The sequence below is a fragment of the Ischnura elegans genome, chromosome 2 (assembly GCF_921293095.1).
Source record: "Ischnura elegans chromosome 2, ioIscEleg1.1, whole genome shotgun sequence".
NCBI lineage: Eukaryota > Metazoa > Arthropoda > Insecta > Odonata > Coenagrionidae > Ischnura > Ischnura elegans.
The window spans coordinates 109,265,621-109,291,323 of record NC_060247.1 but is presented as its reverse complement, the minus strand read 5'-3'; the positions used below and the strand labels follow the sequence as shown (position 1 = coordinate 109,291,323).

The 25,703-nt window shown below is 37.3% G+C and overlaps 1 protein-coding gene across 2 annotated transcripts in view; it reads right to left on the bottom strand.

Annotated features, from left to right (window-relative positions):
- LOC124154340 (C-terminal-binding protein) overlaps positions 1-25,703 on the bottom strand; it is an 87,966-nt gene that overhangs the window by 5,807 nt on the left and 56,456 nt on the right. For both annotated transcript variants that reach the window (XM_046528011.1, XM_046528012.1), the window contains exons 2-7: positions 23,035-23,726; positions 21,406-21,534; positions 17,727-17,949; positions 4,363-4,487; positions 4,176-4,275; positions 2,245-2,376 (exon numbers count right to left, since the gene is read on the bottom strand). In XM_046528011.1, the coding sequence (XP_046383967.1) occupies positions 2,245-2,376; positions 4,176-4,275; positions 4,363-4,487; positions 17,727-17,949; positions 21,406-21,534; positions 23,035-23,232 (907 nt within the window). In that variant the 5' untranslated portion in view covers positions 23,233-23,726. The remainder of the gene's footprint in view (positions 1-2,244; positions 2,377-4,175; positions 4,276-4,362; positions 4,488-17,726; positions 17,950-21,405; positions 21,535-23,034; positions 23,727-25,703) is intronic.

The window sequence follows — 25,703 nt, the reverse complement described above, 5'->3', positions numbered from 1 at the left end:
TTGTTCCAAACTATTGCAAACTATTAGAGGGAGTGCACTGAAACTAGGAAAAGGATGTAACTAAAATCTCAATTCACATTACAGACACTGTTAAATCAAGGGAAATAGATTTTTTAAACCTATCAAACTTAAATCAACCATGGAGCAGCTAATATAAAAGCCAATAAAGTACTGCATTCCTAGCGCTCTTTGAACCTGATTACGCTGATAGTAATTTCAGCAGAATGTTCCTTCATACCGATAAGAAGCCATAGAGAATATACCCAAAAGGCATGTTCTTCAAATTTCCAAAAATATCCACAAAAGCTTCATAGAGCCGCCATACATGCATGCATAAGTATTTAATTCACTTGAGTAGGCCAGAAGTTTGGCATCTTTCTAATATCTCTCTTCCAAACAAACAAACCAACTCTGGCAGTGCAGTTTCTCTTAAAAATCTAATACCTACATTTGATGGCTAGAACTAGTTTAAACCAACAGCTCAACCCTCTCACACCATGATTTCCACTTTTAGCCACCAATTAATAATAATAATTTATTCTCCAGTGACCATACATACTCAGAATTAGGTATAAGATTCGTTAAGGTACATATAATTTACACAAAATAAGGAAAATAGCTTGATTTGTAGCTCCTAGTACTCACCAAAATGAATTCACTAAGAAAAAATACAAGAACTAGAAGAAAAAAAGAATGCAACATCAGACTACTAATTTCAAACTACACCTCTGAATTGTTGAAGTGCCGATGCAGATTTAAGCCGCTGTCGAACTTAAAAATTTGTTGAAAATTTGAGCCAGCTATCTTGAAAAAAATCACACTTGGGTCATCAACACACCTACCCAATAATTTTGGTACAGAGAAATTACAGCACCAAACAGGGCCAAAGTATCCAAATTGCCCATAGGGTAGAGGAACTAGTTCACTTCTGGGGTCACCTTGAACCACAACAATTTTTGTTAAGAGAAATAAGACTTCACCCAAATTTGTACCCAATGATTAATAGCCCAACACTCAACTAAATAGGCCACCTTGCACTCCCATTACAGGGCTAAAAGTAAGTGATTTTGACGTAAGAGTCCTGCAACATTATGCAAGGAGTGGGTAAGTAAAATTGAGTGTACTATATAGAGGTGTCAAATGAAGACGGTACAGCAAAATGTAGATGAAGTGGTGATAAGAATGCTGACTAATACAATCAAGAAAACGTTCAGGGACAAGATTAGGAATAACATAATCTAGAAGATGCCAGGTGCGGTGGAGGCATTTCAGTAAGCTTAAGAGAAACACCATTGGGATAGACAGACCTATTATTAGAAAGGAGAGAGACTATGAAGAAGATACTGGGTTTTGAAAACATGATTACCAAAATAGAGTAAACTGTCCTTTGTAAGTTGCTTGGCACTTATATTCATTGAAGAAAATTTTGGAGGTGTTAACTTTCACACTAATAATGTCAGACTCAAGTGTAAACTTCAAAGTCATTGAACACCTTACATAGTAGATTTGGCGACGTAAATTTTTCATTGCAAAGAGAATACTGGTTCATATCCTAGCTGCAAAAATGATCATTGACACAAAAAAGAATTTCATGTATCTAAAACTTGCCAATTCTGACACTTCCGAGTTCTGCATCCAAGCAGAGCATCCCACCTAATTATGCAGATTCCATTGCTCACCCAACACCAAAACTTGGGAATGTCCACTGACGCAGTGTATGCGCCAGTAAGGCAAGGAGTGATGCAACTGTAAGCACTGGAGAATGCTAAAAATGGGGGACTCCATTCACCAAACTAACAACTTCACTCAAACATAATACAAGATATCTCAAGTAAGATCGTGTAGGAGAGATGTGCAACTACATTTGAAAAATATTCTAATAATTGTTCATGCTTGCTAAACCTGATGATACAGTGACAAATAAACCAAATTAAAACATTTTTCCAGTGTATGTTGCCCACCATTTTTCAAGTTCAAATCTCTCAAACAGTTCTCGATTGCCAGAAGCCCAAATTAAATACAAGAATTTATTTACTCAATTCATCATCTACAACTACATACTACCCTGCAAGCCGGCTAAAAGGTGCGCGGCAGGGTGGAATCATGCTCATTGAGCACAGGAAAAAATGGTTATTCCATTTTTTTGCACAAATTTGAGAATGAAGTTTCATGAAACACCATTTCCTTCTCAATGAAAATCGATCCTTACACAGAAAATCAAAAGATGAGTTAATTATGCACTACCTTGGAAGACGTTGTAGGGCTCATTTTCGTGAACATCTAGGGCAGCAGCTCGAATGCGACCCTGTTTCAATGCAGTAGCAAGAGAGTCATCGTCAACTAATCCCCCACGGGCTGTGTTCACCAAAAATGCTCCTATAAAGAAGAAAATAGTATTCATGTACACAGAAATCATTGGCAATATTATAAGTGGGGTAATTATGATGGATATTCATAAATGCAAGATAAATACTTTCTTTAAAATAACTATAAACTACTAAGTTTCAACAAGAAGTAGAGTCAAGCTGATAACATAAATGTACTGACATTTGTAGGTCCAAATGGATACAACTCTTAGTTCCTTGCACTTCCTCAATATCTAATATTCTCCTATAAACATTAAGACTGAACAAATAAGCTTCCATGGACCAAATGTTATGGTCGTAAAATGAGGGAAAATACAGAATGCAAATCAAACAAAAATTACTTTTACAATAATTTTAACTGTAGTAAATTTGCAAAATGCGAACACAAAATGTGAAGACAATTCCAGTAAATGTACACTGCCTAACTCACAATTTGATATGAATTCCAGGTCATTTCTATTAGAGTTAAAGGGTTATTTTCAGGATAAAAACTTTGGGTGAGAACTATTATGCAGCATTTTGCTGATTATTTTTCTTATAAGCAAATGTAAAACGTAGAAATTTAATTGAATTAATTAATAGAGTACCTTCACCTGACCAAGAAGAAAACAAGAAATATGTTTACATAAATTTCCACTTTTTATGCCTGATAGTATTTAAAAAATCTGAAAACATATAAATATTATCCCTCAATAACCATCCAAGTTTTATCATAAGTGAGTGGAAAGGTCAGTGAGTCATGGGGTTCCAACACCACTGATATGTTTGGGAGATACCATCATAGGTGCACCCCCTTAGTATATTCTCTCAAAAAAAAACCCCAAATTTATATTCTGGAAACAGCCCATTTAGCCAGCCTTCAAGTTCATCTGATACCAGTTTCTCAATACTGTCATTAACGCAAAATTAGGCATCCCAAAATTACAGTCAAAAGAATGCTCATCATACTTCCAATAAGTCAATGCGTTACAGCATGAAAATTGAACGTTTTCAAATCAACATCCATTCATTTTAAGCCCAATTACAAGCAAACTTATCAAAAAAATACAATAGAATAATTATGACCTACAGCATATAAAAAATGAATCCCAAATACACTCACTCCTCCTTAATAGCCTGGCTCTCCCTTAATGCCAACACAGGTACACTGGATGGAATACTCTTATTGATAAACATTTTTGCCCCTAGTCAATGATCAGAATTCCAAAATTATTTACTCATTTTAAAATTAATAGATCTCCTAAAAGCACTCAACACTAATTAAATTCCTGAATTTTATTATTTTTTCATGAATTCTCAACTTTTTGTGACACAAGTGACAGTTCCAAATATTTGCCAGGCCGGAAAACAATTATCAAAAGCAATTACACTCAATATTGGATATGTCATACTAATGAATTCCTTGTGCCAGGTTAAAAGGGAATATGTAGAATGAAACAAGGCGAAAAGATTCTTGTATTACATTAGTAGTAACGAGTTTGTAAATCTGAACTCACAACGCAATCACAGGTACCCATGACAAACTCTCTAAACTGCCTATAGCAATTAACTTAATAAGGAGATTTTCAAAAAATTCAAATAAAAAATTAGACACAAAAAGTAACCTCCATAAAGTACTTTAGGAAAAACTAAACGGAAGAAAAGAGACGTGTTGTGACATTCAAAGCTGTAGAGATTGCTTGTCTATGTGAAATAGAAGCGGAAACCATGTTGATGACTTTAAAGTCTGCCATACAGTTAATAACAAAATTTCCTTTTATTTTTCCAGTAAGAAAGAGAAACAATACCTAATACATAGTTGATACTCACCTGGCCTCATTTGTTTAATTGTAAACTCATTAATCAAATGGTGGTTATGTTCATTCAAGGTGCAATGCAGTGAAACACAATCTGACTGGAATAGTAAATCCTGAAAAGCATAAAATAATACACTATGAATGTTATGGTCTGGATCAGAAATATTTTTAATTGCGTATTCATTGGAAAACACACTTACCTGAAGGGTGTACACTCTGGTTAATCCTAATGATTTTTCAATTCCATCTGGTAAATACGGGTCATAGAATATGACATTAAATCCAAATGCCTTAGCCCTCAATGCTACTGCAGAACCAATTCGACCTAAAACAAAGAAGATTAATTTTTAAAAATAAAATTTTAAATATATTCAGCATACTTGTAAATACAGGTCTTTGAACAGTTTGGTTTATTACGTACGAAAGATAGATAATAAACTTAATTCTAGGAAAAGGCCAGTTCTATTATTTTCTCTTAACAACCCATACGAACAGGAGACAAAATACATATAAGTACGTATTACAGTATCACCAATTCTTGCAATTCTTAATCACTAAGAAACCAAAGGCTAGTAAAAACATTTTCCTAAGGAGTTTTAAGTGAGTGATTTTTACCACCAAATCACTTTGATGCAACCTTTTTGAAGTGACCAGTATTACTGTTATTGAAAAGGGTCAGTGGATCAAGACAGAAAAAATATCCAAATATTAGCTGCAAAAATTTAAGGGGTAACGACAATGTCTGGATCAATGAAACACTCCCCAATCAATTATTTCATGATTGAGCACTGAAATAATGTTCCATATTTAGTTTCTATCTATACCAGGATATAAACTATGGTCTAATGAAAACTAAAATGTGCTATTCTCACTTTACTACGTCTTCTTAAGATTTGTAATTGGAAATAGAGTGAACTCATGCCATGTTGAACCCATAAACCATCAATTTGGAACAGATGATACTACATTCGCCTTACATATCTTTTGTTAACAGATAAATATGTACCTATATTTATTTTGGATTTACCACTTATATTATGAACATTTAGTCATAAGTGTCATCAACAATTCAGTACGCAAATGTCCGAAGCAGTGTTGAAACTAGAGAAGTTGACTACTGAAAATACCTTTTAAAAATCATTTCTGCCATTAGCATTGTGCTGAGGTGCAAAATTGCACTTAAATTTCATTCCTAATTATATTTTTCTTTTAAATTATTATTGGTGATTCTTTTGAGTAAATAACAGGTGGCCCAATTACATCACTTGACTTCAGCTGATGCTTCACTGATTCCTTAAGTTTTTTTCTCGATAATCCAAAAATTTTAGCCATAACGAACCAATATAATCCATGATTCCTCACGTGGAGTAGGTATAGGCATGAGATGGTTATAGCTGTCTTCCATCAACCATAATACAGTAAAGCCCCTACGTAGTGATCCTCTTTACATCGTAAACCTCCATACTTCATACGACCCCTACGGTCCCGTCAGATTTACATGTAAATTTATAGGCAAACCTCTCATGGTTCGTACCTCTTTATCTCGTAGAACCTCCACTTATCATAGCAAGAAGACACCTCTGAGACGGCCTAACTACCTCCACAAATTGTACCGAGAGAGCTAGTGACCATTAATGCGGCTGCAATTACATATATGGAATAATATTTTCACCGATAAATGTTTCACACTTATTTTTTTCATATACACCTTTAATATGATGCAATTTTCATGTTAACCATTAGTTATGACTAGGGATGAGTCGATTCCAAATGTCGATTCTCGATTCCACCGATTCTCAGGCACTGAATCGGAATCGAGAATCGATCGCCTAAAGTCGATTCCGATTCCATCGATTCCAGAAAGATAAATGTTTTGAGCATAGACGATAAGCTTGGGACATAAAAGGCTGCCACACACCTAAGCGGCCGCGGTGTCAGCCTTGCCCGCGCGGAGGATACGCCCGGCACGCGGCTGCTGCGACGAACATGCCTAAGAGGCCTCGGAAACATGAAAATATCGGCAAGAGTGACAAACCCTGAAATGGCGCATGTTCATGAGCAACTCTCAGAGAAAAAAAATTGGAAACCACGGGATTGGGAAGCAATGCATGCGTTTTCCGTTCTTTTATTTACCGCTGATCACAGCAAATCAAATTATTGCGATTATGAATCACATTCGGAGAATTCATCTGGACCTCCAATTTTAAAGTATAATAGATCGAAATACAGTGGAACTTGGTTAGTACGTTTCTGAAGGGACCACGAAAAATGAACGTACTAACCAGGAAAACGTACTAACGAGGAAAGTAAATAATAGCAGTCGGGGTTATTGCAATCAGTGAAAAAGTCGTCATAATTACAATTGCTATCGGTAGTTCTCATAGGATCGCCTTCCTGAACTCTTTTCACATTTAAAATCAAGAAAATGAGCGCTACCATGAAAAACAATACCATGTGAATAAAAATCGCAATTTTTCATGGACATCCCGGAGACGATTTCATGATTACGGCGTCTATCTCCCGTGATTTATCCTATATATATTTACAGAACGAGGACGAGTGAAGCTCAGACAAGTCATTTTTCTTTCTCACAGCGTACTCGGAGAATATAACAACAACCCGGAGTAAGTCAACTGGTTTTTTAAACATCATAAAAATTGGGCAAAATTATATTGACTTTCAAACTACGGCAACAGCCGTAGACATTCGCTTCTGGAATGATACCATTTCGATTGTAAAATCGATCGATATATCGACTGATGACACGCAAGATTATTAGATTACGACGTAATTAAAAGAAAATTTTGTATTAAACAGTTGAAATTTACTTTCAAAATTTGTCTAATGTCGTCTGCTTTCGTTCCGAGATCAATTATTTTTAAGCTAAGCTTCGTGTGGAGATCCTGAGGATCGTCTGCTCCCGCAACAGTAGTCAAGTAAATACGCACGACGTCGAGTTTATGGAACAGTACTGCTTTAGATAATGTGGAAATTGTCTGACTCATTTCTTCATCATGATAACTCGTGCAATAGCAACAATTGCCCACTCACGAACTTTGTGCACAGCAGTGGGCACTCCCAAGCGCTCCAAAGGCAACAGAAGGTGAGGAGCTCGGGGTGGGGAAAATTGGGGCTTCTTATTGGTTGTAGTTTTTCATAGTCAGACATTCCCGAAAAATGGCCGCATTTTATTTTTCATCACGTCACAAGAATTCAGAAATGCATTTGGATAAATTACGGTAGAAGAAAGAGATGTGGAATGAATGGAAGAATGTTAATGACTAATGATAATAAATAAAATCATGAATTCAGACGTTTGCGACCCTTAAGAAGACACTAGAGAACGAATTGCGGGTTGCGTCACGGCAAGCAATTGAGCGTACTAACCAGGAAAGCGCAATTTTTTCAAACGTACTAACCAAATTCTTTTACCTGTATTTTGTTCGGATGGTACCGGGACCGAGGGAAATCGCCGTACTAAGGAGGAAAACGTACTAAGGAGGAACGTACTAACCAAGTTCCACTGTATATTCTTTTATTTTCTGATGATATTTAAAGTCTGATGATAATAAAAACGTGCAGAGAGCGAGTTTTCCTGTGAAAAAAAGTTTCTTATAAATACGCGCTGAGAACGGTTTTTTTATATATGTAACATTTTTAGACTAACACGCGTCTGCGTCAATAATAAAAAATTTAGACACATTCGCGTTTGTATATCCCAGTTTCATCAATGCAACCCTTGAGAAAGTTGATACTTGCTTGGCATAAGCCGCCGCGGCCTCCGGGCGGACTCGACAGTTTGCGTTCGGCCGCCACCGCGCACCCGCCAGGCTGCTCTGGTATGTATGGAAGCAATGAACGCTACATTATTGTTTAGCCACCGCGGCCAAACGAGAATGTAGCCACCGCGGCTATTGCTATTTTTAGGGATGGTCGGATCGGATACCTCGGATACAAATATCCGTGGATATTGCCCTTCATCGGATACATCGGATCCAAAGTCGCGGAAGACATCGGATCTGTACCGAAATTTAAAATCATAGCTTCAGTGAATGCAACGCCCCATCAGGATGGAACGGGTTCCGATTCTCTCTTCGAATACGCCGTCGCTTTTGTCGTTTACTGCGTTGAGACAGTAAAATTCGGGGGAAACGTGCGTGCGGAAAATTTGAATTCAGTCGATGGTAGGGCGATAGCCAGGAATTTTGTTAAGGGGGGGTCCAAAACCAGGGGGGAAAATTTTTAAACAACAGGGTAAAAAGGAGAGGGTTTCAAACTAATTTTAACACCCTTCGTAATTGAAAAAAACTTCATTTTTCAAAGATTCATTTTTTTCATTTTCGTAAATTCATGATTTTTAAATATTTTGTTTCCTTTTAAGAAGGAACCTTTTAAGAAGGAAAGTAATTGTGCTTTTATATTTCGGGGGGTCCTCTCGCTACGCCACTGGTCAGTGGTTCATCCTATGATTTTTTCCTATTTTCATTTCCAAACCCAAGCATAACAGTTTAGGCCCTGAGTATGTAAAGATGTTTTTAAAAAACAACTTGAAAGCCCATAAAATAATTTTTAATTTATAAAAATATTAAAATGTGTATGAAAATCTAAAAAGCATTCCATTGATTGTATGTACCCAGAATAAACTTGAACAATGACTTTGTTTAATGGCAGGAATTTGAAAATGCAATTGGATTCGAAAATATCCGATTCGAAAGATCTGGCTCCAAAAATCCTGGATCCGTCCATCCCTAGTTATTTTATTCCATTCAATTCTTAAATTTTAATGACAGCAATGCTGCAGATAAATCAAAATACCACCTGTTAGAAGGAATAAGAATCGATGGAATCGGAATCGAGAATCGGGAATCGATTTGAAGGAATCGGAATTGGAATCGGAATCGAAAAAAAGTGGAATCGACTCATCCCTAGTTATGACCATTCTTCTCCATTGAGAGTACACCAAACAGTAAATAAGAAAAAGGTAAACAACTATCCCAACCATTTCAAGTGAATGTAGAATTAACCTTTTCCCTACTAAAGACGTAAATATGCATCTGGCCATTTCTTGACCCGAGAGACGAAAGCTGCATATTTTCGTCGGAGATTTTCGTATGCAGGTGAACGAATGTCGAATATATACGTTTCCTATCTCTTCCCCTATTATGACGGTCGTGGGTGTGCGATGTCTTTGTTTCGGGACCAAACACTGCGGGGCTAAGGCTGTACCCTCGAAATCCTGGAGCAGGTATTCGAACCCCTCGTCTTATATTACCCCTCTTGGCAGTGAGGGACTGCAGTCATACAATTGTTTATCCAGTCATTTTGCAAAATAAATATTTGTTCCTTTCTCAAAAAACATAAACTAAGAATTGAAATTTTTGTCTTTTGAGCAGCATTTACAATTTTTAAACAAAATTTTACGATAAATATTAACTTATATCTTGATTTCAGTATAAACATCAACATGGAAATTGTTGCTGCCTTTAATACGCTAATATTGACGCAAGAGCTTCATTCAAAATTTGACAATTCTCAGAATAAAATGAGGAATTCAATTCTAAGTCTGAAATTTACGTTCAAACAACAATTATCCATATCGCTGATTCATAAAAACAAAGCATGATTGACGGCGACCCAATGCCGCTGGTAGGGTTATAAACCCCGAAAGGAGGGAGCCCAACTACCCTCACAGTCCGAGATAACGCGGAGTCCCAACTAGGAAGGGTCGAAAGCCCCGCAATGTTGGGTCCCAAAATAAAGACATCATGGACCTGCGACCGTCATAAAAGGGGGAAGAGCTAGGAAACGTATATATTCAGCATTCGTTCACCTGTGTAAGAAAATATCCTTCGAAAATATGCGGTTTTCGTCTCCCTGGTCAAGAAACAGCCAGATGCATATTTATCTCTTTAGTCGCTGATACAGCCATATCGATAAGTCGATAATCGATACAGTCGGTAAGACAACGAAGTCGCTGATATGCACCAATTAAATTTTTTTCTGTCGTGCACTTTGCCCAGCATTCTCGCCGGTAAATCACATCGTTTAGCAGACCCAGTGCTTCTGTGTGCCCTCTTAAGAGTTTTTCTTCGGATCCCTACGTGCATTGTAGCTAGGAGAGAGGGAATTCGAAAGTGTCAAACGCACGCTCAATTTATTGCCGTCGTGTGTTTAATTTATTTTTTATGATCTTTAACGCGTCAAATGCTATAAAAATGATAAATCAATTTTCTAAAGGATATTTCAAGTATTTTCAATTATTTTCCATTAAATATGAAAACATACAAAAATTGCTTTATTAATTATAGGCAAATGATGGATTAAACAAATAAAAGAAGGCAGCTGCTTGACATTAGCACAAAATTAGCAATCTTTCGAGCCATCGACAAGGGCAGGGCATATAGTGAGTTACCGGAAGAAATGGATGTCGAGGAAGAAATTGATTATGAGGAATCAGTTACAGTTTCCACCAAAAATTGGTCCATGAAGCTTTGAACGCTACTGAAAGTTCTTTTGAAGAATGGAGGAATGTGAAATTGATAATATGATCATATTCGATAGGAAATACACCAAAGGATGAAGTTCGCCATGAAAAAATATTTGACTTAGCCGGGATTCGAACCCGGATCTCCCGATTGCCGGTCAGGCGTGCTACCAGTTACACCACCAAGCCATCTTCTCAGAGCGAACTTCGGGATGGGTTTTACCGAACAACTATTTAACGGTAACAACTACAACGGTATTTAACTTTGCACCCGTGCGCGTGACTGCGTACAAAGTCACTTGTTCCTTCAGTGCTTTGATATTCGATAGGATTGAAAATATTATTTGAAAAGAGTTTGAAAAAAATAAGCAAACCCAAAACACTAAAAAGATCACTTGAGCAAGTCACTTTTTCCCTTCTGTAATCATGAAATTGCAAATAGATGTTCACTAGATGCATGTATGTTTAAACACATAAATATGATGGTTTAAAAGACAGCAGTGCCTTTCATTTTCGACTGATAGGAAAAAATATTGCCTTTCACTAAAACCTCTCTATAGTGAACTTCCCTGCATCAAGTTGTCCAAATTTTGGTTCCCTCCATTACAATATAAAGAGGGTTTACTGCATATATATTTTTGGCAGATGTATTTCTCAAAGTTTGAAGATACATATTAATAGGTATGGTTATGAACAGGAATTACAAGTATTCTTAGAGTGATAGGCACTTTTTTCTTAGTGAACATTCTAAATCAGGGGTCCTCAAAATACGGTCAATGGGCCGGATCCGGCCCACGGACCATCCAGCCCGCGCACTCGTTTCAAGTAGCACACGATTCTTGCTTGTTTAACTCTGTGAGACACTGCTAGGAGCATTGCAGCACTGTACTGCACGTCAAAGTCGCTTTCAACTGTATATTATTCAAAATAAATACGCCACCGGATTCTTCAGTAGACGTTGGTATCAAATCCTAATGTCATCGGCAAATTTACTATCCGGCCCGCGGGGCGATTCGGAACTTGGAATGTGGCCCTCATGGGCTAGTAAATTGGAGACCCCTGTTCTAAATCAATAATTTTACAAACTGATCAATAATTGTTGCCCTAAACAATCAAATCAAATATCATCATAGGTGAAAATGGCACAAAACTGTTATTAATGTTTTTGACTGTGTTCCACCAATTTGAAAAATCTGAAAAAATGAGGAATGAGGAACTTGCAATGAATTTTTTTTATTTCACAGGCGGACAGAAAATTATTTTCTGAAATACCACAAAGAAAACCGCATGCATATCTGAGTTTTCCTTCACGGGATAGTCAATGATAAATATAACGAATTTTGAAGCGTGGGAAAAACTCCCTCACCCCCCAAGCCACTGCCAATGAAGCCTCGATGACGACAAAGGTGCCTAAATATCACACAAAGCTATTGTAGTGATTGTTTGTAATAGTTGCCAGCAGTTGTGAGATCTTCGTTTGTTAGACGTGTAGATTATTTTCTATTTATAGATAAATATCAGACGATAGAGGCTCAGAAGCCCTCATATTTTGTATTACTCATAATATTAATATTTTATCAAGGGCATAAAATATAAAAATGGAGCAGTTAAACCAAAATTTTTATAATACCTACATAACATCGTTGTAGGAGTCTGAGCCACGGCCTTTGGAAGGGGGATACGTTAACTGTAAGTTGATGTTATCGACAGCACATCATTCATTTAAGTATGTAATTAGAACGATTTTGATGTTTACTAATGTCGGCTTAGCTTTTATATACAATAACTTTATCCGTTTATTCGTAGATACCAGAGAATTCGTCGTTTAGGACTGCCTGTGCTTATATTAGGAGGTGAATTCCAGTCAATGCAACTTTTGCTCGCTGACTGGAGACATCTAGGAACATTTTTTGTGCCAAAATAGCGTTATTTTCAACGTGACATCTCCTGTTAAGCAACCTCTAATAATCACAGTGCCAGAGGTTGTAATGCACAAAGTTTGACAAGGTTGAAAAATATCGGCCAAGAGTTATCAGGGTTCCATCGTGATTAAATTGTAAAAAGTGCTATTACGCTATCGATAAATGTCTAACAGTAGTGTAAAAATTGTCAGCGGCATGTTAACCTCCGTTGTTCACCATAGATATGACATTTCACGATCAAGCTATTGAAATAAAAACTGTGTGTGAAGTTTGTTATTCCATTATTTCAATGAATAGTAGTGAGAAAAGTCATCTGAGTCACTTGTGTGGGCAAATTTAAGGCTTTAAATCGGTGAATAAATTGTTGTTTTCATCATAACAAGCTCTGTTATTGTAAGCTGTACGTGATGACTATAAGAATGGTGGTGACTTCCAGTTTTTTATAGCTGTATTTGCCTATTTCCCACTATATTTTTATGGTATATGCCAGTATATTGTTAATGGATTTACCTTTATTATTGAAATAGGTTGTGGCTTGTGTGTGTGTGTGTGTGTGTGTTGGCAGTGGAACCGATTTGCGATCTCACATGTGGATTTTGTGCAGACTGTTTTGCTGTGAATTCGTACCATAGGACGGATAGGACTACCTTCTCCACTAATTCGGCGTTGCCAAATTCAACAGCACAGCTCGTAAGCTTACACTTGTTATCCTCCAGTATTACAAGTTTCTTTTACATCTCGATTTGCCGCCAACATATTGCAATAATTTGCCATAACATATTCCTAGAGAGTCGTGGCATCAATTTTTGGTGTCCTAAAAAAAGGCTGGTGTCCTATCACCCCCTGCCACATGCCTTTTAGGTGGCTTGCAGGGTGTATTATGTAGATGTAGTTGAATTTCAGGTTTACTATTCGAAAGAGCGGCAACGTTATCATCCATTTTTCTGATAACTAAAATATACGAGGTGAAACGCTTGTACTTCATCATTCCGATGTCCCATTATTAATATCCCAAGTAATAATCGTGGCACGATAGCAATAGGAAAACTTGCCCAAGAATAACAGAGCAAAATAGTGACGATGAGCGGCTAAATACTCCCTCAAACAAATTTTACAGCATGTACTCAGCATATTTCCCAACTCCCTACGGTTGTTTAGGCACCTATGACATCACGCCTGGCCTCGGTAACGCTCGGGCGTCTTCACGCAGTGGTCGGTTCAGAGAAATTTTTCTCGATTTTAAATGCAATTTTTATATTTCTTTTGATGTTGAATGGAGAAACTTAAGGTATTTTTGCGAGCTAATATATCCATTTTACTTATTAAAAATAGTTTTTAGAGCAATCGACGACCCATGCAAGTTCCCCATTATACTTTGATGTAGGAGAAACAAAATATATATATTTTCCGGGTGCATATTGTACACAAAAATTTTCAATTTAATTTAAAAAATTTCAAACTCATATAAAATTTTAGTTTTCGGTCTAAAACTTTTGAAAAAAAAAATCAGGATGGTAGAACGTATTAGCACATAGATTTTAAAATGAAGAAAATATTATTACAAATATAAAAACTGGAGATATGGTTAAAAAAACAAAAATCGTGTTTCAATTTTTTTAGGGTTAATTTCAATTACTGAGGCATTAAACTTTGGGGAAACAAATTTTTATGCACTTCAAGTGTACATTTTTTTATTTTGCATAATATTTGGGGGCACTTTTCACCACCTTTACCTTCTAGACCCTTTAGCCATCCCCGAATTTTTGCAGCTTCATTTTTATTTAATTTGAGAAGTGCAAAGGAAGCCTTTAGGCTTTTTTTCTGACTAAAAACAAGTTTACTCTCAGGCCTACAACTTCTAGAGTGGCAAAAGTATTTTATAATTTTATCCAATGCAAAGAATGTCTAATGAACATTCCCTCTGCATAATGTCTAACCGACGGAGGACACTACTCGTTTTTAGCATTCTTCGTGCCATCACAACGTAATCAGCATTCAATAACGCAGAATTTCTATTGATTTTTCTACTAATAAACATTGAGTTTTTAAGTAAGAACAGAAAAAGCACCCATTTCTTGTATCTAACCATCCATGATATCACTATCAATGGCCTACTCATAAAAAACTACACTGACGCAATATAATACACCTAATAATCATTTACGAGGCTCTTTTATCGGCAATGGAATTCAAAAAGTTTAAATGTAAAATTTGGATTGAATATGAGTAGTTAGCAAGGTTGCACAGTAACTTTTTCTTGGCAATAAGAAATTAAATTATCATTTCATCATTTATTCACAGAGACAGAGATCAAGACTGAGATTGCTTTACAAAGCAATGATGAATTAATTATGAATATAAACTCGGCCTTATGATTTAATTTCAAATTTAGTATTAGTACAGAAACTATTTAACACACATCAGGGGCAGAAATCATTTCCCATTGAAAACAAGACATAAGTTCAAAGCACATGTTTTGTATTCCACACATCATCTCATTGAGTTCTTGGATTATGGTATATGTTATAATCCCAATTCTAGGTAGGCATAAATATAGGAACACTGCTTTAAAAAATAAGACACTAGCACATCATATTTACCAGCATGAAATATTATATATCCCTATGGCGAAGCCAAGGTTGCTTAAGCCATTCTTGCAAAGTAGGGCTTTTCATTGAGAAAAATTAGGCAATTAAATAAACTACAGTGCAACCTCGATAAAAGGACACCCCACGGGGCTCAAATAAACACTCGCTATAGCGAATTATCGCTTTACCGGAGGTGGAGCAAATAATAGCAAATATACCTATTGTCAACAGTTATACAGGAACAGGAGTGGTGCGGCGACAGAGAAATTTATATCCGATCAACGTAAGCATAAATTCAGACGAAAGGCGATGTTTTTTGCATCACTAAATTTCCTTACTTAAAAAACAATTAACTATTCAAACAATTTATAAGCACCGTGCTGAATAAAAATCATGCACAGCATTGCTTTGTCAATCATTATGCCAATGTAAATCCAACACAGCCATTTCTCTATGCACTTAATTAGTGCATGTACGTGATCATTCTATTATTTTGGCATTTTCCACTGAAAATTCAAAAAATAACTGATAAAACTGTATTGCAGTTATTTAATGCATCAAATAGTTCCATTGGTGTATGTTAATTGTTCCTGCACGTTAAGCGGCAGTGAAGTGAAATCACATATTGCAGACGAAAATGGTGGAAGGTTGTAAAATGATCCCGCCTTGGAAGCTTTATCTACCATATAATGTAATGTCTCCATTATCTACGGTTAAAAGTTTGCTAAGTATGCAAAATGATGTGACTAATTTGCCGTTGTTAAAAAAAAGTCTCTTTTTGAATGTTGCGCTCGCGACGAATTTGAAATAACAGACTGACAATATAGCTTACCACGGCATTGCAATAAAAAGTTTGAATTAAAATTGGTAATATAAGAAAAGATATTAACGTGATATTATTTCACAAAAAAATATCACGCAGGTATTATGCTGATGTCACTTAAATAAAAAAAAAGCAAGATGCAGAAGCTGAGACAAATATAACTCACATGGGTATTACTTTCGGCAAAGAAACGGAAAGGCATACGCATCTGATGGACCCCAAAGGCCAAAAAATCTTACGAGTTTGAATTTATTGATTTAAAATTCTCAATAATGACTGAGAAACATGAAAAAAGGAATGCAGATTTTTTACAATAAATACACTGAAAGCGCGGCATCAGCTCTTCACATATGCCATCTGTGGCGGCGCCAAACGAGAGTCAGTTGTTCTGAGAGTTCTTCCAGCGGCCACCAGGCTCGGCCGCCTGGGTGTCGGAAGTGAGCGCAACTACGACTCCAACCACTGATGCGAATAGTTCACCATTGTGAATAGTACATTGTGATCGTGACTATTACTTGTAACCGCAACAGAGAATAAATACGTCCATCCGAACAATTCACGCTGAGTATCATTGTATCGCGAAGAGCGAATTGCAAGATAAATTAATTACGCCACTCTCATATAACTATATCATTTTTATTTTCTTGCTTAGACGTGTTCGGTGTTTTTGGCCATGGTGTCTGCAATCAAATGCTTTCTATTCACGCAACTCACGGACGTGCGGGTACACTGCCGACTGCTTTCTACCGCAAAAACAAAAGAAGATCAAGCATTCGCGAATGTTAATTCCGCAATATTTTCACCAAAATGAACTACTGATTTATCGAACGCCAGTTTACTGCATGAATTTGAGACTGTACAATCCATGTTAACTTCATTTATAACAGATCGCAAGAAATTACAGAGATTAGGGACTCTTGGAGAAGGTTTTCCGCCCAAGGGTCGATGTAAACCCTCGCTATGGCAAGTGGAAGCTCCTAATGGGCCTCGTAAAAACGAATTTATTAAACATGCTTATTATAGGGTCTATTGACGGTGCCTCGGCTAACTTTCGTAATAGCAGGGGTGTCGCAATAGCCCGTACTCGCTTTAACCAGGTTCCACTGTATAAGGTATTACCGGTTATATGGTTTTGTGGAAATTAACACATCTTATTACACCCAGTTATGTGCAAATCTTTTCTAAAACGAAGCCTTTCCATTTGAAAATTTGATTAAGTTTATAGATAGAGATTCAGCCAAGTTAACTTTTCCAACTCGACTTTAAGAGGCTTTGATAGCCATGGTGGGGATAAAAACCTTTAGCTAGTGGATATGTACAAGCAATATGATATGTAAGAATAGGGTAATTTCCTTCATCAAAGAAAACGAATGGCACTGATTGCGATTCATTACCCACCATCAGTGTATTCATAATATACAAATTATTTGGTTTTAGAAATCCCAGTTTAGACGAATGTTAATGGTCAATTTTAACCTCATTTGAAAAAGGCCAGATTGGTGTCCGTGCGATGCCACTTCATGTGACGTCACAGGAACCTAGATCCTATACGTCGCTTTTTCGCGTGCTTGAAATTTTTCACTTTTCATTAAACACAAAAAAAAGATTTCGTCAATTAAAAATCTAAAAGGGTGAAATATGTACTCCAGGAGTAATAATCTTTCAATTTAGGGCAATAGAAAAATAATAGGAAACCACCCTATTGAAGACTATTAGAGAGAATAATATGGCTAAGATGTCAACATACCAAGACCAACAATGCCCAATGTGTCTCCTCGTATCCTTGCACATCCTTGCGCAGCTTCACGCACTTGCTCAGGCCCAGTGAATTTCTTTCCTTCTCTAACCATATTGGCCAGCCAATATGTGCGCCGGTATAGATTTAAAATGAGACATAATGTTGTGTCTGCGACTTCTTCCACTCCATATCCTGGAACATTGCATACTGCAATACCTAGCTCACCAGCGGCCTGAAAGGAAAGAAAATGAATGCTCATTAATAAAAAAATATTTCCTTGCACCACAACAAAATTTAGAAGTCCTTCAAGTAATTACTGTACATCAAATCATCTGGTTAACGATCTTCATTATTTGCATGAAAAGCAAGCAATAATCATTAAAACACAATTTGAAACAATTAACTCCATACTGTTATCGACTTATATTAATTCCTGAAAATTAATTTCACATAAAGGAATATGTTCCTATCATTGTTCAAAAGTTGATAAAACTGAAAAAGAAGCATTCCTTTGCGAACAAAGAGTTGTTTTTTGCCAGTATTTTATTAATTTAATCTTATTACAATTTTTTTATGATACTTGTCTCAAACCAGCTAAATTTGAGATACGTGTTGTTAGAACGTAGCTATTGATTTACTTGTTCTTTAAAAATGATCAACCATTCAATAAAAATTATTTTCATTCTGCTCATAAAAAACTTTATCACAAATTAAGAATTAAAATTTCCTGGGTACCTTAAGTCATATCAAACCATAACATACCTCACCTAAACACAAACATTGCCATAGATTTTGCCAAGAAACATGACAATTAGGTCAGAAATCCAATTTTTACGAAGGAAAACCTTCATTGAAGTCACATAATTAAGATTCAAACTAATATTTAGAGCAAAGTTCTATTGAACAAAATTAAAAATTATTTTATTGTAAATAGCTTATTTAACTTTAAAATACCTGTCACAAACGACCCCAATTTTCTGGCGCAAAGTTAAATCAAAGTTTATCCACTTCAATTAACAATAATACAAAATTATCTAGATGGAATCATTATCAATACACAATTAGGAAGGAATTACAAATTATGTATAAGGAATCTTTCAGGTACAATATCCAAAAGACAACTTTTGTAAGCTGATACAAAAAAACAGCATTGAAATGCTTTCATCACTTTATTCTTTCATTCCAGATCCCAAATTCCAATTCCAAATCCCAAAATGAAAGGTAATTAAGAGATATATTTCTTGGCTTAAACCATTTTATATCCAGGTAATACATGGTAAATATGAAAAACGCATGATAATGATGGTTATAGAATAAAATGAGAGCTGTCCTAGATTCCCTTAATCTTGATAGGAATGAGCACAATGCCATGGCCAATGGGATTTTTAAGGGCTCAGTCTAAGACAGAGTTAGGATGAAACTAAGAATTAAAAGACCTGCAGCAGCAATAACGAATTTATTTATCAAAACTGTGTTAATCTGGTAATAGGTGTATTAAAACCATTTTTGTTTAAACAGTTCAGGTCCAATTGAGGTAAATGTAAAAAGTGGCCAATGAAAAAAAAATTCAAAGTAATGTAATGGGAAAAAAACAGTAGAACTTGTTTAGTTTGTTTCAGATGGGACCGCAAAAAATGAGTGTGCTATGCAGGAAAACGTCCCAACCATGCGAGTCAATAATAGCAATTGGGGTAATTGCATCTGTGGAATAATACTACTACATCATAATTACTATTACTTTCAGAAGTTCTCATAGGATAACCTCCCTTAACTCTTTCCATATTTTCAATCAAGAAAATGAGCACTAAATTGCAAAAAAAACACCAAGTGGATGAAAGTTTTATAGATTTCTATGAGACAATTACATTAAAACGGCTTCATTTACCAGTGAATTGTCATATATATTTTTTAAAGAGACAAGTAAAGGTAAGTCAATCCTTTGTTTTCACAGCTTTCTCGGAGAATAGGACTATAAATCTGAGTATATCATTTGGTTGTTTTAAAACAACATAAAATTGACATAACTTTATTTACTATAAATCCCGGCAGCCACCATACACATTCATTCATTAACCGTCATATCAATATCTATTTATCAATCGATATTGATATGACGATTAATGATCCACTCAAAGATTATTGCAAGCACATTTTTATATTACAGTTTAAATTCACTTTAAGGATTTGTCAAATGTAGTCCAATTTCTATTTCTTGCACAGCGATCAAGTATTTATGCGTTAAGCTTCGCGTACAGATCCAAAAAATCATCTGCTCCTACAACCACACACACTTCTCACATTCAGAAATCTCCTTGCATGAGTATGTGTGACCTTAGAAAGAGAGATGTGGGATGAAAGGAAGAACGTCAATGGCTGATAATAATAAAATAACTTATGAATTCGAAGGTTTAGAGACCTTCAGATGATACTAGGACATGACTTGCGGGAAACTTCATGCCAAGTAATTGCGCGTACCACCCAGGAAAGCACCACTATTTAAAACGTACTAACCTATAGTTTTACATGTATTTTGCTCAGATGGTACCGAGACAGGTAGAAATCGCCGTGTTTAGGAGGAAAACATGATAAGGAGGAAGGCACTAACCAAGTTCCACCGTACATTGGAAATATTTTAGGTATAAATATAAATTTAAAATAAAAAATAAACACATTCTAGTAAATAACACAATTTACAGAAAAATAATCACATTTTTTGCTACTTAACTTATTCATAACATGCAACAACAACTGCACTAAAATCCTGATCTAGATATAAAACAATAATTTTAAAAAATTTACCACTAATTCGCACAACAGCGAGATGGGTACTTCTAATTTATAATGAAATCTTAGAAAACAGCAGTAGCGATCAAAAGAATAAAATTGGGCAATATAAGCATTTAAAAGACAAGAATTTAAAATTTATGATGCAAAATATTTGATTTGGCTGAATAACATTACACAAAAAAATATTCCCTTCCATTGCAGCACTGGGATAATTCTGGCAATCAAGCAAGAGCTTTACAATCTAATTACGCTACAACAAAAGAAAGAATGAAAGTGGTACAAAATGAAATTAAATATTACAAGAGGCAATAGAGAAACTGTAATACATATTATGCTTCTTTCTTAAATGGTATTATAAAATGTATATTATTACGGATAAATTTAATACACCACTGGTTTTTGATGAAATCATTTCCAACAAATAATGTCATTAATAACGACAGCATGCAACAACCACATTCTACTTTACTGCAAAGGCCATTTTACCTATTAGTTTTCAATATCTCGGCTCTTGGATCATAATATAATGTCATGTTTATACCTTAAACATTTTTGGTGAAAAGAAATGAATTTTAAGGAGCTTAGGAAAAAATATATTTCCATGGAAATGTGAGCACATCGTGAATTTTAAGGGATTAAAAAAATACGAAGTTTCACACCCACTATATGCTATTTAAATGGTGCCAGTTCGATATTTGCAATGGCAATGGGCTCAGGAATTCATAATTGAAATTGACTGAGGCTAAATATCCACATTCATTACGGAAATTCTACATGTGAATGACAAAAATATACATGACCAAGGTAATGCCATCTAAATGTATCTTTCACACTAAAGACCCTGAGATAAATGTGGTAGTCAAGAACATAATCTATAACTAATATAATTCAAAAATTATACCTTAACATCTATGTTATCCACTCCACTGCCAATTCGCACGATGATACGCAGCGTTTTAAATTTTTCCAGATCTTCTTTTGTCAGAATTATTGTGTGCCACATAAGAGCACCAACTGCCTCATTGAGAACCTGAAAGCATAAACATGGCATTTAGTAAGCATACAAATACCACAAAAGACAATACGCTACTTAAATCTCAGCTATATTAATTTCAAAATTCTTTCTTAAATATTAATTTAATTTATTTTCTATCAAAAAGCATTAAAGCATTTGAGGCTATGGTCAGTCTCATAATTATTGCACTGGCATTTCTATGTTATCAACAATCAAAGTTGTATAAGTCTTAGAGTTTTCAGGCTTAATCTCGAGGATAGCTACTGCAATTGATAGGCAATTTTTCACCATAAGTTTACACACACACAATCAGTTTCAATACATCTCATCATCAGGTGACATGAAAAAGTGGCAAGAAATAACTAGTTATGCAAAACAGCCATTCATTTTCATTAATATGTACAAGTAAATATGAAAAATGAAGAAGATACTCAAATGGCTTTCAAAAGACATAAACAAAATCAAATCTAGCACTAAGATTGAGCCACAGTTGAACATAATTAAGACAGTATTCTACCAAAAAATTAAAGGTGAAAATGTGAGAGACATAGGATACCAGGGACTGCAATTCCTGGTTCAGAGGATATGCTTATAGTGTTTCCAATTTTCTTTCACCCATGAATATGAAAATTATTTTTGCCTTTGTAAAAAAGGAATTAAAAGAGAAGTTTCAATACACATAATTATGACATTGAAATAAAAAGTAACCCGTGTTAACATTTAAAAAACGATGGACTCAAGAAACAGAGATTACCCATGATCGAACAAGTGATCTATTATAACTGGTAAAAACAGATATACTTCCCTTCTATTAATGATAATTAATTAGCAATTGATGCCTTCTACAAATGACATTTGATTAACAAATGATCAGCCTAAATTTTAAATTATATTTTTTACTAATAACCAAAGCATTGAAAATTTTGTGGAAATATGTAAGTATATAATTACTTTTGATATAAAAACTTAACATATAAGAAACAGGGAGTGACAATGACTGGGGTCTAGGGTTGTAAAAGTAGAAAGTACACAAGATGAAAAATCATAAACACACCATGAACTAACTCTCTGAATGGAAATTTGATAACAATTGAGGCATACAACTAAACTAACGATAATTTAAAGAAAAATAAAATTATCAGTTGGATTCAAGAGGCTGAGAAGATAAGAAGATTTCATTACTATTATGGTGATAAAATTAACAATGAGGATTAGAAAATAATGACTGATTACCTGTGCTAGCATCATAGATTAGAGTGATTAAATGTCAAATTTTCTTAAAGGTAGCTAGGTTACATAGTTTGGCATACTTACAGTTCACCAATAGGAATGACAATAATCTACAACTGTAATTGAACAGTGTAAAATGCTAGCCAACTCATTTTTCCCATGCAATTTAGCACGGCATGTAAATGACAGGCTCAACGCTACAGTCACATCACAATGGTCTCCCCTCCCAACCCCAAAACCAACCAGCCACCCACACCAGGGTCACACTGAAGCGATGAAACCAACCTTTTCGTGTATCTCCGACGTGGACTGTGCATCACAGAACGCAACCGTGGCCACATCCTTCAGGATGGGCATCTCGATGGAGCAGTCGCGCCCGTCGAGCAGCGCCACTAGGGGACGCGTCTGCATGGGCCCGTTGGCAATGGGGCCCCTCAGGTTCTCCATCCGAGGCCGCTTGGGCAGCATCTTGCGTTTGTCCATTTGGGCGGGAACAGAACTGGAGGGGGGGTCTGGGAGGGGTTTCCCCTGCTTCGGCGGGAGGGAAGGGGGGAGGGGAGTCGAGCACTACCCGCACCGTGGGGGGGCGGGCTTTACGGCGCCGGTGCCTATGGCCTCCACACTAGCGAGCCCGCGAGCCGTCGTGACAGAGTGGCGGGCAGGTGGGCCGGGAGTGCGGGGGTCACGCGGATCTCTGCTTCGCGGACGAAGTCTTCGGGGTGAGATGCGCTGGAGGAGATGTCAACCCTCTCAAAGGATCGACGAGTCTTCCGGGTCCGGCGCTGCGGCGTCGCTCGCGAGCTGAGGTCTTCGGGGGTCCACTGCGGCCGCTCTCCGGGCGAGGTGGCCACGCGGCACCGGGGGTTCGGCGGGGGGAAGGGGACGGATCGCCCGCGAGCCAAAGGAAGAAGAGTCGAGGGTTGGATGGGTCACACAGCCCACGCTTTCGGCCGCATCACATCACAACGGCTTGATGCCTGAAAACCAAGTGCACATCGAACGTTTAATGCAGGTCACACGACATTTCAAAAATTAGGCACACACTTGCAAAAAGCGTTTACTTTAGAAAGCACAAAAAAATAAACACACACGAAAATTTCAATGAGTATCGCACAAACTTGCCAGAGAATACGGTGGGTTGGCTATACCATGAGTGTAATTACGCGAGCGACACGGAGGAGGAAATTCTTTTAAGGAAAAGTCCCCAAGAAAACAAGTTGTTGGGGCAAATCAAGCTTACGGGGAGGAAGAACCACCGAGAAGCAAAAGAAGTACGACAGAATGGGGGAAATGGAAGACCACGATTTTTAATACTTTGTATTCATGTATCGTAGACACACAAAGTATACACAAAAAATCCTTTCATTCTCACACTCAACCCACAGATACTAGCAAAGTAAACTATTTTATTCTCTTAAACACTTAAAAAAACACGATAGACACTACACATATTCCAAATTGAGATTAATCGCTGTAAAAGAGCGGTAACAACCAAACCACAATCACAGAAGAACCCACGTGCCCACCGTAAATTCAACAAATCACTCCAAGAAGTTATTAAGGAAGCCGATTATATACTTGGCCGCCATAACAATTTTACACGCAGCATTCATATGGCTACCCTACCAAGACAATGCTTTGAGAGATTAAGTTTACCTTGGGACATGAGAAGATGGCACTTTCGATCCCGGAAGTAGAAGCTAACCCGAAATCCTTGTTTGTAAACATCTCAAAAAGTCATTGAAGAAAAACCCATCGTCAGGTGATAACACAGCCACTTGTTTCCTAAACAATAAAACGTTTTAAATATCTCTATCTACTCCTACAAACGGATTATCTTCAATTAGAGGATGCACAAACACTCACAACGTTATCTCCCCCGACTTGGACCGCGATTAACTTTTGAAATCAGAGTAAAAAAGGAGCGCGCACACTTTTCGCCCATTTCCACTGTAATGATCACCACTCGTCAAGCTGCTTAATGCCACAACTGTATTCAATAATTCTTCCCTCTTTAAAACCTCTAAAACTGACCTGCCCCACATCAGATTTCATTCCCGAAACACACACTATGTTCGGTGCTGGTCTGGCGAAGAGCGGAAAAAAACAACATCAACAGATTTAAGGGAGACATAACTCGAGTTTACCCCGGACATTACGAGAGCGTGGGGGAGAAAGGAGGGGAGTGGTCGAAAGGGAAAGGAGGGAGGGAAGAAGAGGAGGTAGGAGAAGGATATATCGAAACAAAAGAGGGCAAGAAGCACGTGTAAGCAGCACCTAGGGGATAATAAGACGACCTCCCTCTACACCCTACGCCGAAACGCTCCACATCGCGACGGCGGGCGGGGAAGGAATGGAGGACAGAACGAGGAGAGGGTCTCACGGTACGAGGATGAAAAGGGGTGCGCGTTAGGCGATTTGGGTGGAAGGAGGGGAGGACAACCCTCGTGGGGTAGGGGTGGGGGACGCTGGGGCCGATGTCTCCACGCCGCCTGCCCTAGGGGAAGGGCGCCCAGAAGGAAACAACAACTCAGTGGAAGGCGCGGAGGAGGGAGCGGCGGTGGTGGGATCGGACAATAAACTCGCCCGTCTTATCCGCGGCGGCGAGAGAGCGCGAAACACGTGAGTTGCGCGGTCGAGGCGCGAGAGGGCAGGCAGATAGGCCGCAGACAAGAGAGCGCGCGCGCCCGAAGAGAAACCCCAAACAACGGTTTTCCACCACACAGGCTTCGCCGAGTGTGCAGCACAGGAGGGAGACGGCGGCGTCAGGCGATGGAAGAGGAAGGGGTGGAGGGGACAGGAAAAGCAAAACAAAACACGGTAAACGGGCGCGCGCGGCTCCTCCCACCCGAAAGGTAGCGAGAGGAAGGTTTTCGCGCGCGCGATTGAGAGAGAGGGATGCGTTGGCGCCCGCGGGAAAACGACAAGTCTCGTGTGGAGGAGACGGTGTCGGC